The sequence below is a fragment of the Carcharodon carcharias genome, chromosome 20 (genome assembly GCF_017639515.1).
Source record: "Carcharodon carcharias isolate sCarCar2 chromosome 20, sCarCar2.pri, whole genome shotgun sequence".
In the NCBI taxonomy this organism is placed as follows: Eukaryota; Metazoa; Chordata; class Chondrichthyes; order Lamniformes; family Lamnidae; genus Carcharodon; species Carcharodon carcharias.
This window is the reverse complement of record NC_054486.1, coordinates 113,105,535-113,121,906: the sequence shown is the minus strand read 5'-3', so window position 1 is coordinate 113,121,906 and position 16,372 is coordinate 113,105,535. Positions and strand designations below refer to the sequence as shown.

Genomic DNA, 16,372 nt, shown 5'->3' with positions numbered 1-16,372 from the left:
ACCGTAAGGTTGGACGGACCACGAAAAATCAGAGACAATTGCACCTTTAATAATCTTAATTGGCCTCTTAATTGCTTCCAACTTTTGCACATGCCTACCGACTGAAATATCACGTGAGTGCTGGATGATTTCAGGTCGCTCGTCTGACGTCAACTCGTGCGATTTCGTGTCCGATCGGGTTGGGCGCGCTTCCACCCAATCCGTGTAAAATTCTGCCCAAAGTAATTATTCAGAATGCCCACCATTTCCTTATTTTCATTGATAATATCACTGTTATCAGTTTTTAAAGGTCAGCATTGCTTCTGACACCCATCTCTTTATCATTTTTGTGTTGATTTTGATAACCTTTGGCAGTTTCTTTTTATATTCCTTTTCGTTGCTCTCACTGTCTGCTTTGTCACCTTTTGCTGGTCTTTGTATCATAGGAACACAGGAGCAGAGGTAGGCCATTCGGCCCCTTGAGCCTGCTCTACTATTTAACTAGATCATGGCTGATCTTCTAACTCAACACCATCTTCCCGCACTATCCCCGTATCCCTTGATGTCATTGGTATCTAGAAATCTATCGATCTCTGCTTTGAACATACTGAATGACTGAGCCTCCAAAGCCCTCTGACTTAGAGAACCCCAAAGATTCACCATCCTCTGATTGAAGAAATTCCTCCAGATCGTGGTCCTAAATGGTCTACCCCTTATTCTGAGACTACGTGTGCTGTAGTTCAGCATACTCTTCAACTGAGGGGAATCTTCCTTCTTACTTCTACCCCGTCAAATCCTGTATGAATTTTGTACACTTCGATGAGATTGGCCCTCATTCTTCTAAACCATAGAGAATACATGCCCAGTTTCCACAATCTTTCCTCAAAGAACAATCTCACCATCCCAGGGACTAGCCTGGTGAACCTTCGTTGCATTCCTTCTATGGCCAGTATATCATCCTTTTAGGTAAGGAGATCAAAACTGTACACAATACTCCAGGTGTGGTCTCACCAAGGCTCTATACAACTGCAGCAAGACTTCCTTACTCCTATACTCCAATCTCCTTGCAATAAAGACTAAGGCCAGAATCTTCTGTTCGGCGTGCGGGGGTGGGCCCCACTTGCCGACACGTAAAATGACGCGTGGTGACATCGAGCATGCGTCCCGATGTCACCCTGCATCATTCTGATCTTCAGTTCGACAGGCACGCACTGGAATCAGCTGCGTGCCCGCCGAACTGTCAAAGGCTTGTTAAGGACATTAATTAACTAATTAAAGTGATTGTCAGGGCTGCTTGTCCAACCTTAAGGTTCACAAGCAGGCAAAGAGCACAGGCGGCCTTCGCATTTTTCATGAAACCGCATCCACAGGCAGGCTGAGGTTTCATGAAGTGTTTATTAATTAAATAACATGTTTTCTGAAAATTCATAGCTCATGTCACATGAGGGGACATATCTGAGTTTTTTTTTGCAATGTTTTACTATTAAATTAATCTCCCTGAGGCAGCTCCATGCCTCAGGGAGATTTCTGCACTCTTTTGCGCATATCTCCCTCCGTCCCCCCCGCAGCCTGCACAGGTAGCACTGAGCACTTCCGGGTGCGTGTCACGCTGGGCGGGCCTTAAATGGCAGGGCACAGCCGATCGCGGGTGGTGATCAGCTCCACACCCGCTCCCAAACCACCCGCCCAACAGGGAGAAAATTCTCCCTAAACATACTTTTTGCCTTTCCAATTGCTTGTTGCATCTGCATGTTAACTCACAATGACTCATGGACAAGGACACCCAGGTTCCTTCGCTCGTCAACACTTCCCAATCTCATTTAAGAAACACTCTGCCTTTCTGTTTTTCCAACCAAAGTGGATATTTTTTTCACATTTTTCCATATCATAATCCATCTGCTGTGTGTTACAGCTGCAGCTGATGTTAATGCTGAGCAAGCCAGGTCTCAGATTAAAATCTATCTCAGCTGATTGGAATTTTTTTCCCTGTATTGTAGAAATGAGGAGAAAAAGCTACTGAACACAAAAAACACAGGACTCCAGTGATAACTTTTAAAATTTGAAGAATTAAAAATGTTTATTAAAAGAAAAGGGAAAAAAACTGAAGAACACCCAAAATAAAAGATACATAGTTAGGAAAAAGACTTACAAAATAACCCCCAAAATGCTTTATCAAAGGTACAGATGAACTATCTTTTTGGCAACAGTCCTATTCTTAACCATAAAATCCAGGAAATATTTCCCAAACCGAGAAATGCTTTCACTTTAAACAGAAGCATAAAGCTTCCAAGAACAAATGCACGCTGATGTGGGTTTTCCAAAGAGTGATTCAAAAAAAATTGTTTCTCAGGACAAAAATGTTCTCCTGGCCCAAAACTGAGTTGCTTTCTTCAATTAAAAGATTTTCACAGCTTTTCAGCACACCCCAAAACACCAGAGTTAACTTTCAGTGGCACTCTCTCCATAGCAACTCACTACAGCTGAAACCCCATTTTCCTAAATATCTTTTCACAGAATCACACAGTGCAGAAGAGGCCCTTCGGCCCATCAAGTCTGCACTGACGCGTGAGAAACACCTGACCTACCTACCTAATCCCATTTACTAGCACTTGGCCCATAGCCTTGAATGTTATTGTTAAATAACAGGTACTTTTTAAAGGATGTGAGGCAACTCACCTCCACCACCCTCCCAGGCAGTGCATTCCAGACCGTCACCACCCTCTGGGTAAAAAAAAGTTTTTCCTTACAACCCCCCTAAAACTCCTGCCCCTCACCTTGCACTTATGCCCCCTCGTGACTGACCCTTCAACTAAGGGGAACGCTGCTCCCTATCCACCCTGTCCATGCCCCTCATAATTTTGTACACCTCGATCAGGTCGTCCCTCAGTCTTCTCTGATCCAACGAAAACAACCCAAGTCTATCCAACCTCTCTTCATAACTTAAATGTTTCATCCCAGGCAACATCCTTGTGAATCTCCTCTGCACCTCCTCCAGCGCAATCACATCCTTCCTATAATGTGGCGACCAGAACTGCACACAGTACGCCAGCGGTACTGTGGTACAAAACAAGGTTCTCTACAACTCCAACATGATCCCCCTACTTTTGTAATCTATGCATCGATTGATAAAGGCAAGTGTCCCATATGCCTTTTTCACCAGCCCATTAACATGCCCCTCTGCCTTCAGAGATATATGGACACACACACCAAGGTCAGAACTTCCTAGTGTCATGCCATTCATTGAATACTTCTTTGTCAAATTACTCCTTCCAAAGTGTATCACCTCACACTTTTCAGGTTTAAATTCCATCTGCCACTTATTTGCCCATTTGACCATTCCGTCTAAATCTTCCTTTAGCCCAAGACACTCAACCTCACTGTTAACCACCCGGTCAATCTTTGTGTCATCCGCAAACTTACTAATCCTACCCCCCAAATTGTCATCTATGTCGTTTATATATATGACAAATAATAGGAGACCCAGCACAGATCCCTGTGGTACTGGCTTCCAGTCACTAAAGCATCCTTCTGTCATCACCCTCTGCCTCCTACAACTAAGCCAATTTTGAATCCACCTTATCAAATTACCCTGTACCCCATGTGCATTTGCCTTCTTTATAAGTCTCCCATGTGGGGCCTTGTCAAAGGCTTTGCTGAAATCCATATCAATTACATCAACTGCACTGCCCTCATCTACACACCTGGTAACCTCCTCAAAAAATTCAATCAAATTTCTTGGGCATGACCTCCCTTTGACAAAGCCATGCTGACTATCCCTGATCAAACCTTGCCTCTCCAATTGGAGTTAGATTCTCTCCTTCAGAATTTTCTCGAATTGTTTCCCTATCACTGACGTGAGACTCACTGGCCTGTAGTTCCCTGGCTTATCTCTACAACCCTTCTTAAATAGCGGAACCACATTAGCTGTTCTGCAGTCCTCTGGCACCTCCCCCGTGGCCAGAGAGGAATTAAAAATTTGGGTCAGAGCTTCTTTTTCACCCCTTTCATCTTAGTTCTCCATTGTCTTTAAATATCTCTTTGAAAACTCAGATTCTCAAATATTAAAACCTTTCATGTTCCTATTTTACCTCTATTTCGAATCAATAACATTTAAAATGCCCACCCCTGTTAACTCTCAAATCTCCTGTAAAATGCAAATGTTCCTTTCCTTTGAGACTCCTTTGAAATGCAATAGCTACAAATTAATTTCAACACTTATCCCCAAATGCTAATTTCAAATCTACTCTGTTTCCTTGTAAGTTAACACTCAAAATAAGGCCTCATTACAAAAGGCAAGAAGATAACATCTTTAGTCTTACATCCCTCACTTTCTACAGACAGCTTGACTCCAACAATCTCACCTTTGATTAATCCTGGATACACTCAGACATAGCTTACCCTTACCTGCACAGTACATATACAAAAACACAGAAAATATAAACATTTACACATATAATCACACATGTTCTAGCCCAGAATTTTCTGGCCCCACAGTGGTGGGACCCGCTGTGGGGGATCTGACGGGACAGCCAAAAGTCCATTGATTTTTGACGGGAGCGGAAAATCTTGCCCAGTCTGTCCAAATCTCCTTGAAGCCTCTTTGCAACCTCCTCACAACTCACATTCCCACCAAGTTTTGTGCCATTGGCAAACTTGAAAATATTACATTTGGTCACCACACCCAAATCATTGATATAGATTGCAAATAGCTGGGACCCAATTACTGATCCTTGCAGTACCCCACCAGTCACAGCCTGCCAACCTGAGAATGATCCATTTATCCCTAATGTCTGTTTTCGTCCTTTAACCAATCCTCAATCCATGCCAATATATTACCCCCAATCCCATGAGTTTGAATTTTGCTTACTAACCTCTTGTGTGAGACCTTATCGAAAGCCTTCTGAAAATCCAAATGCACCACATCCACTGGTTCTCCTTTGTCTATCCTGCTAGTAACATCCTTAAAAAACTCTAAAAGGTTTGTTAAACATGACTTCCCTTTGATAAATCCATGTTAACTCTGCCCAATCTCACCATTATTTTCAAAATATCCAGTTATCACATCCTTTAGAATAGATTATTTCCATTCACAAGGACCTGTGCTATGTTTTGCATTTTTAAATGTTTTTTCTTTTAATTTTATATTGTCTATGCCTGTTTTTTTTGGTAATAGAAATCTTGTTCCTTAGGCATATAATCTGATTCTTTATTACAAATTCTTTTTTGAACACCTCCCACTGATATTCTGTAATTTTACCCATTAACAGATTTGCCTAGTTTACTGTGAATAGTCTCTATTTTATCTCATTGAAGCCAGTCTTACTAAATCGTAGTAGCTGTTTCAAATACTACATTGAACTTGAGGCTGGGGTTACTCTCCATGGAATAGAGGAGGCTGAGATTTGCTTGAGATGTACAAAATTGCGAGGGTCCTGGATAGAGTGGATGAGAAGGGCCTATTTACTTCAGAGAGGTCAGTGACTAGGGGGCATAGATTTATAGTGATTGGTAGAAAGATTAAAAGGGAAATGAGGAAACAGTTTTTCACTAGAGGATTGAAGGGGGTCTGGAACTCATTGCTTGAAAGGGTAGTAGAGGCAGAAATGCTTACTCATTTAAAAGATGTCTGGATTTAAAGGTATCTGCACCTCAAGTGCTGTAACCTGCAGGGCTACAGACCAAATGCTGGAAAGTGGGATTAGGCTGGGGGGCTCATTTTTCGGCTGGTGCAGATACAAGCGACCTCTTCCTGTGCCGTAAACTTTTTATGATTCTCTATTATCATCACTACTGGATAAATTTTCATTACCCGTTAGGCTGTTAACTAAATCTGGCTTATTACACATTACTGAATCTAACATGGCCTGTCCCCTTGTTGATTCTAGGACATACTGCTTTAGAAAATTATCCCAGTCAGACTCAAGAAATTCACTACCTTTCTGACATATGCTAGTATGCTTATACCAATCAATATAAAAATTAAAATCTCCCATTAGCACCACTCTGCTTCTGCTACATACTAGTCTAATCCCAGCATTTATACATTCTCCCACTTCACAGCTGCTATCAGGAGACATATACAGAACTCCTACTATGGTCTTAAATCCTTTCTATTTCTTCCTTCTAACTGTAGTCTCTGCTGGCTGCTTACCCCTCGTTATAGTCTCCATTATCATTGGAACGATTTCATCCTTAATCACTGAGGCTACTTGCACCCCCTCTACCATTTTCCCTACTTTCCTATAGACCTTATAACCTGGGGCTGAATCTTCTGGTTGGCGTGCAGGGGCAAGCCCAACATGCCGACATGTAAAATGACGTGTGATGACGTTGGGCGTGCATCCCAACGCCATTGCGCATCATCTCGATATTTTTTTTGGCAGGTGTACATCGGACGCGGCTGTGCACCCGCTGAAATGTCAATGGCCTATTAAGACCATTAAGAAATTAATTAAACTAGTTAAAAACTAGTTAAAAACTAGTTAAAAACTAAACTAGTTAAAAACTAGTTAAAAACTAGTTAAAAATTAATTAAACTAGTTAAAAACTAGTTAAAAATTAATTAAACTAGTTAAAAACGCTGCCTCTCCAACCTTAAGGTTGGCGGGCAGCCAAACAGCCCAAACGGCCTTTGCATTTTTTCAGGAAACCTCATCTATGGGCAGGATGAGGTTTCCTGAAGCTTTTATAAAATCAGTAATTTAATTTTCCCACCGTCACAAACATGCCCCAACACCTGGGACACTGCCACATGAGGGGACATGTTTAAATAAATTTTCACATCATTTATTGAAATGTTTCATTCTCCGTTCAGTCTCCCCGAGGCAGCTTCGTGCACAGTCACATGAGGGGACAATGTTTCATTAAATTTTTAATGTATTTTTTTTTTAAAAAGTGCTTCAATCTCCCTGAGGCAGCTCCGAGACTCTCCCTCCTCCCCCCCCCCCCCGCCCATACAGGTAGCACTGAGTGCTACCAGCCGCGCATTACGCTTAATTGGCCCACCCAAGTAAGATGGCGGTGTGCCTGCCCGTCCACCATAAGTAAAATCCTGGCCCTGGTCTATTAATTCCCAGACCTGACCATTTTGCAGCCATGTCTCAGTAATGACTACAGTGCCACTCCCTCCAAGTTGAATTTGCATCTGTAGTTCATTCAAATTATTCCTTATACTCCATGGCCAGGATTCTCCATTCGTCGGGTGGGCTTGGCAGGAGGGGGCAGGGGCAGTTGCGGACCCCACCACCACCCACGATCAGCTCTGCATCGTGATTTCACACAGGCGGGCCAATGAAGGCCTGCCCTACGTGGATCGTGAGCGGTAGTGCTGAACGCTACCTGTGCGGGAAGGGGAGAAGGGAGAGTCCAGCCCAGTGCTCTTTCAAGAGCTTCAATCTCCCTAAGACATGGAGCTGCCTCAGGGAGATTGAAGTGCTTTTTAAAAAAAAATAGATTAAAAAATTAATGAAACGTATCCCCTCATTTTACTGTGTCACATGAAATGGGACATGTTTTTATTTTTCAGAGTAAGTTTTTATTTAATTTGTAATTTGATAAGGTGGATTCAAAATTGGCTTAGTTGTAGGAGGCAGAGGATGATGACAGAAGGATGCTTTAGTAACTGGAAGCCAGTGACCAGTGGCATACCACAGGGATCTCTGCTGGGTCCCCTATTATTTCTCATTTATATAAACGACATAGATGACTATGTGGGTGTAGGATTAGTAAGTTTGAGGATGACACAAAGATTGGTTGGGTGGTCAACAGTGAGGTTGAGTGTCTTGGGCTTCAGGAAGATCTGCATGGGATGGTCAAATGGGCAGATAAGTGGCAGATGGAATTTAACCTTGAAAAGTGTGAGGTGATACACGTTGGAAGGAGTAATTTGACAAGGAAGTATTCAATGAATGGCATGACACTAGAAAGTTCTGAGGAACAAAGGGACCTTGGCGTGTGTGTCCATAGATCTCTGAAGGCAGAGGGCCATGTTAGTGGGGTGGTGAAAAGGCATATGGGACACTTGCCTTTATCAATCAAGGCATAGATTACAAAAGTAGGGAGATCATATTGGAGTTTTTGAACCTTAGTGAGGCCACAGCTGGAGTACTGTGTGCAGTTCTGGTCGCCACATTAGAGGAAGGATGTGATTGCACTGGAGGGGGCGCAGAGGAGATTCACCAGGATGTTGCCTGGGATGAAACATTTAAGTTATGAAGAGAGGTTGGATGGACTTGGGTTGTTTTTGTTGGAGCAGAGAAGACTGAGGGGCGACCTGATCAAGGTGTACAAGATTATGAGGGGCATGGACAGGGTGGATAGGGAGCAGCTGTTCCCCTTAATTGAAGGGACAGTCACAAGGGGACACAAGTTCAAGGTGAGGGGGCAGGAGGTTTAGGGGGGATGTGAGGAGAAACCTTTTACCCAGAGGGTGGTGAAGGTCTGGAATGCGCTGCCTGGGAGGGTGGTGGAGGTGGGTTGCCTCACATCCTTTAAAAAGTACCTGAATGAGCACTTGGCACGTCATAACATTCAAGGCTATGGGCCAAGTGCTGGTAAATGGGGTTAGGTGGGTAGGTCAGGTGTTTCTCACGTGTCGGTGCAGACTCGATGGGCCGAAGGGCCTCTTCTGCACTGTGTGATTCTGTGAAACCTCATCCCGCTGTATGATCTGGTTTCTTTAAAAAAACATAAAGGTCGCTTGGCTTTTCGCCTGCCCACCAACCGTAAGGTTAGATGGGCAGCATAAAATTCAGCTTAATTACCTGCTTAATTGCCTTAATAGGCCTAATAATTATTGGTGGGCGTGCAGCCGACCCTGGCGCGTGCCCGCCGAACGCAATATCGCCTGACTTTGCGATGATGCCCAACATCATCACGGATCATTTTACGTTCCGGCGTGTTGGCCCACATGTCAAATGTAAAATTCTGTCCCATGGGTTTGTATGAAGAATGCCTATTTGGGCTGCACACCCTAACCTCTACTGCTATAATGTTTCACTCACATTTTCCTATTACTCGCTCATCATTTAGTTATTTTATATCTTTTACTTTTCTCTTTACCTGTATTGCCTAAAGCATAATTTCTGACTCTTACTCTGCTCTCTTGTCTTTTAGTTTGTTTTTGAACTATTATTTAAAAGTCCTTGTGACTGCCCTGTTTACCTGTGCCGTAAGGATCCTGGTTCCTCCCGGTTCAGATGGAGCCTATCCTAACAGTACAGTTCCTTCTTGTTCCAGTATAGGATATCTTTCCTACTCTTAAGTTATTGATCCTCTAACGGGATGCTCCCCCACCCTCTCCAATATCCTGTCTGCTGACCTTGTCTTTCTAGGTGGTAGAGGTTAAAGTTAGGGCTGGTCAGTGCACCATGAGCAGGAGAAGAGTGGAGGCCATGGTCACTGGTGACACTAAGGATATAACAACGTAAGAACACAAGAAAAAGGAGCAGGAGTAGGCCATTTGGTTCCTTAAGCCTGCTGCACCATTCAGTAAGATAATGGGCAGAATTTTACATACGATGTGCGGGCACATGCCCAACACACCTAAGTGTAAAATGATGCGGGATGATGAGTGTGCGTCCCGATGTCATCACGCATTCGCGAGATATTACGTTCGGTGGGAGCGCACTGGAGTCAGCTGCGTGCCCGCCAATAATTGAATGGCCTATTAAGACCATTAACAAGTAATCAAAATCAAATTAACGCTGCCCGTCCAACCTTAGGGTTGGCGGGCAGGTGAAAAAGCCAAGCAGCCTTTACAAATTTTAGGAAACCTCATCCACAAATGGAATGAGGTTTCCTAAAGCAAATAAACATTAACTAAAAATTTTATTTTTGAATTAAAAACATGCCCCAGCTCATGTGACAGAGTCACATGAGGGGACATGTTTTTTTAAAAATTTCTATAGTCTTTATCAATTTTTTTAAAAAAGCGCTTCAATCTCCCTGAGGCACATGTGCAAACTGCAGACCAGGCCCAGTCTCTCTCCCTCCTCCCCCCCGAGCCTGCACAGATAGGGCTGAGTGCTGCCGCTCGCAATCCATGTGGGATGGACCTTAATTGGTCCGCCCACGTAAAATCACAGAGTGGAGCCAATTGCAGGCAGCGTTCGGCTTCCCAACCACCTGCTCTCGCCGAGCCCGCCTGACGAGGGAAACATTTTGACCCATGGCTCACCTGATTTGTGGCCTTAACTCCATTTTACTGCTTGTATCACCCCCGCCCCCCCCATAACCCTTGCCTCCCTTGTAGATTACAATTACTTTGAAGGTATCATGATAATAAGGAAGAATTCTGAATTGCGTCCAGAAATATTTAAAAAATAAAATCTGAATTTTTCAAAAAATATACACAAGCTTCTGGTTGGAATGCTGCAGAGTGACTCCGTGAGAGATAATGGAACCCCGCCTGTTGCCAGACAAGGTACGCTAAAGCCATCCAGAAACAAATTGCTCCCTCCGGTAGTGACAATGGGACATAATGGGAGATTAGCATCATCTCATCAAGAAGTCCTGTGAACAATGCCCTGACGGATTTGTGAATTTGCTTCCCACTTGGAATATACAAAGAAGGGGTTAAAAGTGAGCTGAAAAGCTGCCCAAGTGTCTGGCTGTGGTGTGTGTTCTGAGAGAGAGCAAGTGCTGGAAGTTTGACTCAGAAGTAACAGCCACACACACTGATAAAAACAAAAAACTGCGGATGCTGGAAATCCAAAACAAAAACAGAATTACCTGGAAAAACTCAGCAGGTCTGGCAGCATCGGCGGAGAAGAAAAGAGTTGATGTTTCGAGTCCTCTGCTGAAGGGTCATGAGGACTCGAAACGTCAACTCTTTTCTTCTCCGCCGATGCTGCCAGACCTGCTGAGTTTTTCCAGATAATTCTGTTTTTGTTTTAGCCACACACAGTACCTCTGCAAATCACCATTTTGCAGGTATCCCAATCTTTCTCCCTCTCTGCCGAATTCAACACTACTAGAACCTCAAAACCGATTATTCATCCACTGGAGTCAACTATACAGGAACCTCGAATCCGACTATTCGTCTACCGGAGTCAATTCTACTGGAATCTCGAATTGCACCGGCTGCAATGCTCACCTATTCCCCACAAGCCAAGGACTGTTCCTTATACCCTTTTTAATATACATAAATATATATTCACTCACTTCAAGCTAAATTCTTACTTTTAACCTGTATGACCGTATATACATGTGTTTTATCCTTTCTTGCCTTTAGTAGTTAATAAGCATACTCTTACCTTTAACTCAAGAAAGTCTGATCAAATTGGCTCCTTCAAAACCAGAATGATTGGGCCTGGGGAAAAGGTATCCGCGAGAGGGATCCTTTTTGTATTAAATCTTGTTGTGACCACCAGAGAGAGGCAGGGGGTGCTGAATAAAGACAGGGAGCCAGTTCATCCCTCCTCACCCGGAGCATAACAGTTTGGGGGTGTCCCAGCCAGGTGGAGGGGCCTTGCCTGGATCAACAACTTTGGGGAACCTCACCTAGGGGTGGGTTATAACAAAAGATTCTTTATATTGAATCCTCGGTCTCTTCTGACTGCTTTTGACTCCACAGACTTTGCTTTCAATACCCACTTCACTCTCTCGCAGCACAAACCGAACAGCGCCCTCTCTTTCAGTGCAGCTGTGAGGAATGTTGACACCACTCTGCCAGTGGAGGAGGAGAAGGAGACCAACCTTCTAGAAAATGCACCATCACTCAGCCTGATCCTTGCAAGTTTCAGCGTGACCCTCCAATTAGAGTTCAGGCTGGGGCAAGGGTATAGGATGGTATAGCTGCCAAATTGCTGAGGTCACAGACTGGCTCTGGTGCAGAGTACTCTAATACTGGCTTTGAAGCACCAGATTACTGAAGGAGTTTGATAGGTAAACACTGGTAATTGCTGGGCAATCTGCCAGTGGGATTGTGCACAATGTCATGAAGCATGGAAGAATCCAACTCAATCTTTTATCAAGGTTTTGCTCAGAGCATGGAGATCATTCTCCATCAGTGCTGCAGTGGAACATATCATGATGGAGCCTCATCTGCCATAGGAGCTTAGGTGGCTGCCATCGTGGCTTTGGGGGACACTGTTCAAAGGGGCCTTCTATAACGTCACATTACTCCTGCACTGTGATCTCCAGCAGAACCTTCGGAGTGCTGAGGTGCTGTCCTAGGAAAATGGCCCTTGCTCCAGAGGAGGGGCACCTGCTATCCTCTCCGATGATAACAGCATGGCTGTTTCTTTGCCAGGCACTCTTTCAGTGCCCCTGCTAGTGCCACCCTACCCAGAATGTTGCAACCCAGGCTGAAAGTCTGCTAAAGTAAAAACAAAAAACTGCGGATGCTGGAAATCCAAAACAAAACAATTACCTGGAAAAACTCAGCAGGTCTGGCAGCATCGGCAGAGAAGAAAAGAGTTGACGTTTCGAGTCCTTATGACCCTTCAGCAGAACTCAGTTCTGTTGAAGGGTCATGAGGACTCAAAACGTCAACTCTTTTCTTCTCAGCCAATGTTGCCAGACCTGCTGAGTTTTTCCAGGTAATTCTGAAAATCTGCTGTCTGTAGTTGGGCCCTTAAAGCTTTGAGGTCTCCAAGGATGCCCACCACAGCCAGTGGTTTGTGTCCCACTTCCTAAACTGTGGTCCTCAGGGAAACACTGTGCAGCAGCACCAGGCTTGTTCAGGCTACCTGAACAGAACTAGGAGCTTGATATGGGGGAATAGTCATTCATTGTGTTAATACAAACATGATTTGTTTGATAAACTTTGTTTATGGATCAGAATTTTGTGTTTGCTTTTGTCGTGATTTAAGGGCAAAAACCATTAAATGTGGTGTGATTGTAACGTAGGTGAGAATTGTGGAATGATGGAGAATGAGGATAGAAATGGTACAGCAAGGTGAAGATCTCCTCGCTGACTTTGTCTCTGAGCGCACTAGTGGTGGTTGCTGCCTCGCTTTTTCTTTCTCTTCCTCTTCCTGCTGCTCCTCCTGTTCTTGTTGGTTCTCAGCCGATGGGACTGGCTGTTTAAGGTTGCTAACTCTCCTGGAATGGTCAGGAAATTACCGGAATTATCCTCAATCTCCTGGCGGCTATTAAAAGAAATCCAGAAGATTTTAAAATGATAGGATTCTCCATCAATCAATCCCCGATGGCCACAGAGTCCATTTAACTGAACAGCATTTTGTAGGCAGGCTTGACAGCAGTCTGTATAGACACAGCCAGCGCCTAGAATGTTTACATGGTGAACCCGTACACACATCCTGCACTCATGGACGTTGCTGTGTGCTGCCCTGCCTGTTATTTTTTTGCCACTAGTGGCTGAAGCTGAGCCTGAGAGCAAGTGAGTGAGCCTTGAGTCAAGTCCTCAAGTGACCCAAGACTCAGAGAGAAAGAGAGAGAGAGAAAGGTTAGAAAAAGATCAAAGGAGTCAGCCCAATCAGGAGGTAACAGAGCCAGCAATAGGACAACTGAACTGTCTGAACTTTCAACTCCTGGAAAGCGCTAGCCCACCTCCTGGAATTCTCTAGAAAATTCATACCCGCAGTCCCAGCACTTCAGGCCAGCCTAGACTCTGGCTGAAAAGAAATCCCTGGGAAAGGCCAAGACTCACTCAAGGTAAGAGGGACAGCGTCTGCTTCCAGCTTCTCACTTTGCTGCCGGGCTTGAAAAATTGCATTGACTAAAAATCAAACTTAGAAAGCTTTCTGCCAAGGGACTTAACTGGAATTAAGTCTCAGAGAAAGTCACTCGAGCCAAGGGAATTTGGTAAAAGGTGTGTTGCTGCCTGCTGCTTACATTATAGCTAGAAGAAAGCTAAGTTAATAGTTTTAATAGCTATTAACACAGCTCAAAGAAACCCCAAACTGATGAATCACCCTGGTGAGAGGCATTCTGGTACAGTAGTGGTGGGGACGGCACCCAGCACTAAAATAAAAAGAATAGCTTTATTGTGCACGGGTTTGGAAATGACAGGTGAAAGATCAATAGATGATGTCATCACGATCGGAGAAAATAAAATCTAGAATAGCTTCACTCTGAGTTGGCAACCCTGTGGTGTACCCCAGGGTGGCAAAGTTATAGAGTGCATAGCAGACCACAGGCCTGGATTCCTACTCAGGTTTACTGCAAATCCTCTTTGTCACAGTCCAGGCAGCAGAAATGCTGTGTAGGATGCTGATGGTTTGCTTGATGATATTCCTGGAAGCAGCATGGCTTTGAAGCTGTGCCCAAACTCCTGACAGGGTGCATGAGCATATCCTGAGGGGAGAGCCCTCATTGCCCCGCAGTCTGACTGTAACTTTATGGTCTGTCTGATAACAGCAACGCAGAGTTAGTGAGTAATGATTGCTGCCAGGATAGTGGGCGCAGATCTGCAGAATGCACTGCCAGTGGTCACAAACCAGCTGTAAATTGAGAGAGTAAAAATCCCAAGCTGAATATAGGGAGCTTACATGATGAACATGAAATGAATTGCACCTGTCAATATCCTGTACGGCTCTGCACTACAGCTTCCATGGAAATACCGAGCTGTCGTGGTTGTAAGTTTGAAATAAAGTGAGAATAATGTGTGGAGATGCCTGGAAATAAGCCTTTAAAAGGCAGATGACCGTAGCATCAAGTAAGGGGGGCAGTGCTCAAGTTGATGGGATGGATTAATTGAATCTCTGGGAAGGAGCAGCAATTGACAAGGGGTTAGAGTTCAAACTTGGTGTGGGGTCACTAATGGGGGCAGAAATGCCTAAAGCTGCCCGAGGCCTTCCATCTTATCGCATAGATCCACTTACGCCCACAACAGCTTCTGTGCATTTCCATCAAAGCTGTACAGGATGTTGACAGGTGCAATTCATTTCATATTCGACATGTAAGCTCCCTATAGAAAGCCTGGGATCTAGATCAATCCCAAACTAACCCCAGTGCCCTGCTCTCTCCCCTTAATCCTGTATCAATACCAAATTAATCCCACTGCCCTCCTCTCTTCCCTTAACCCCTTATTGGCCTTTGCTTCAAATATTTATCCTATTTTTCTCCTTGCTTTTTGTTCTATCCACAGGTATTGAGTTTACACAGTGACAGCATTCCCCAGATGGACAACTCTCACCTTCACCGCTCCTCACCCGCTCTGAGCAACAAATTTGGCCATAATCTGGGACTACTTAACCTCTTGGATTCCCTAGCCAATGGAACAATGGAACACTGTTACAGTGCACGATCCCGGAGCACTGTGCTTCAGGGACTGTCCTTTGGAGGAGTCCCTACTGTACTCGCCATCAACTTCATTGTCTGGCTGGTATGGACATGCCTCTCTTTTCTCATGTGTTAATCTGATCCCTATATTTCAGAGTTGGTACTGAAACTTAACTCCCAAAAAATGGGTGGGTTGGGGCCAGGTGAGGGGTTAAGAAACAAAAATTCTGAAACAAGAACCTAGCCTGTTCCTGTTTTAACAAAGGTGGGGTGCGAGGCAGGTGAGCAATCATTCACAGGAGGTGGGTTGATCATTTAAGTATTATAATAATATAAGAAATAGGAACTGGAGTAGGTCATTCTGCCCCTTGAACCTGCCCTGCTATTCAATAAGATCGTGGCTGATCTTCCACCTCCCCACACCATCCCCATATCCCTTGATTCTGAGTATCCAAAAATATTGAATATATTCAACAAATGAGCATTTGCGACTCTCTAAGGTAGAGAATTCCAAAGATTCACAATCCTTTGAATGAGGGAATTTCTCCACATCTCAGTTCTAAGTGGCTGAATCTGATCTTGAGATGGTGCCCCTGTATTCTAGATTCCCCAGTCAGAAGAAACGACCTCTCAGTGTCTCTACCCTGTTAAGCCCCTTCAGAATCTTTGTATGTTTTAATGAGATCACCTATCATTCTTCTAAACTTTAAGGAATATGGGCCAAGTCTACTTAATCTCTCCTCATAGGAAATTCTTCTCATCCCTATTTCCTTCCTCAGGTAAGGAAACCAAAACTGTACACTATAAACTGTAATGAGGCTGTGTCCTTCATTTTAATAGTTATTCTATCTTTAACTCATGTTGGCCTCAGGAAATACAGCAGGTGAAAGGAGAGAAGGGCTGAATCTATTAGGTCAGTGCCTTTACAGGGGCCAAGAGGTGCAGGAATGTTTCCTCCAGGCCCAATAAGCTACTCAGTAACCCCCATTCCCATAACCGTGTGCTCCACCTCCTCCAACAATCTTACCCTTCTACCACCATTGGACCCCGCCTGCCCTCCCTGTGATCTCTCCCACCACCAGCAGTTCTTGCTGCAACCTTGTGTTGCAAGATTCATTGCCCGACCGACCTCCAGCCTATCTATCCAGCTGCTTGTGGGTGATAAACAATTAGAGCTGCCCTGTAGTTTACAAACTGCAGGACA

At 44.3% G+C, this 16,372-nt stretch overlaps 1 protein-coding gene across 1 annotated transcript in view; it reads left to right on the top strand.

Annotated features, from left to right (window-relative positions):
• Positions 1 to 13,485: 13,485 nt before the first annotated feature.
• Positions 13,486 to 16,372, top strand: part of tmem63c (transmembrane protein 63C) — a 106,203-nt gene continuing 103,316 nt past the window's right edge. Inside the window, exons 1-2 of the mRNA XM_041214746.1 lie at positions 13,486 to 13,599; positions 15,035 to 15,271. Coding sequence (XP_041070680.1) covers positions 15,068 to 15,271 — 204 coding nt within the window. The 5' untranslated portion in view covers positions 13,486 to 13,599; positions 15,035 to 15,067. The remainder of the gene's footprint in view (positions 13,600 to 15,034; positions 15,272 to 16,372) is intronic.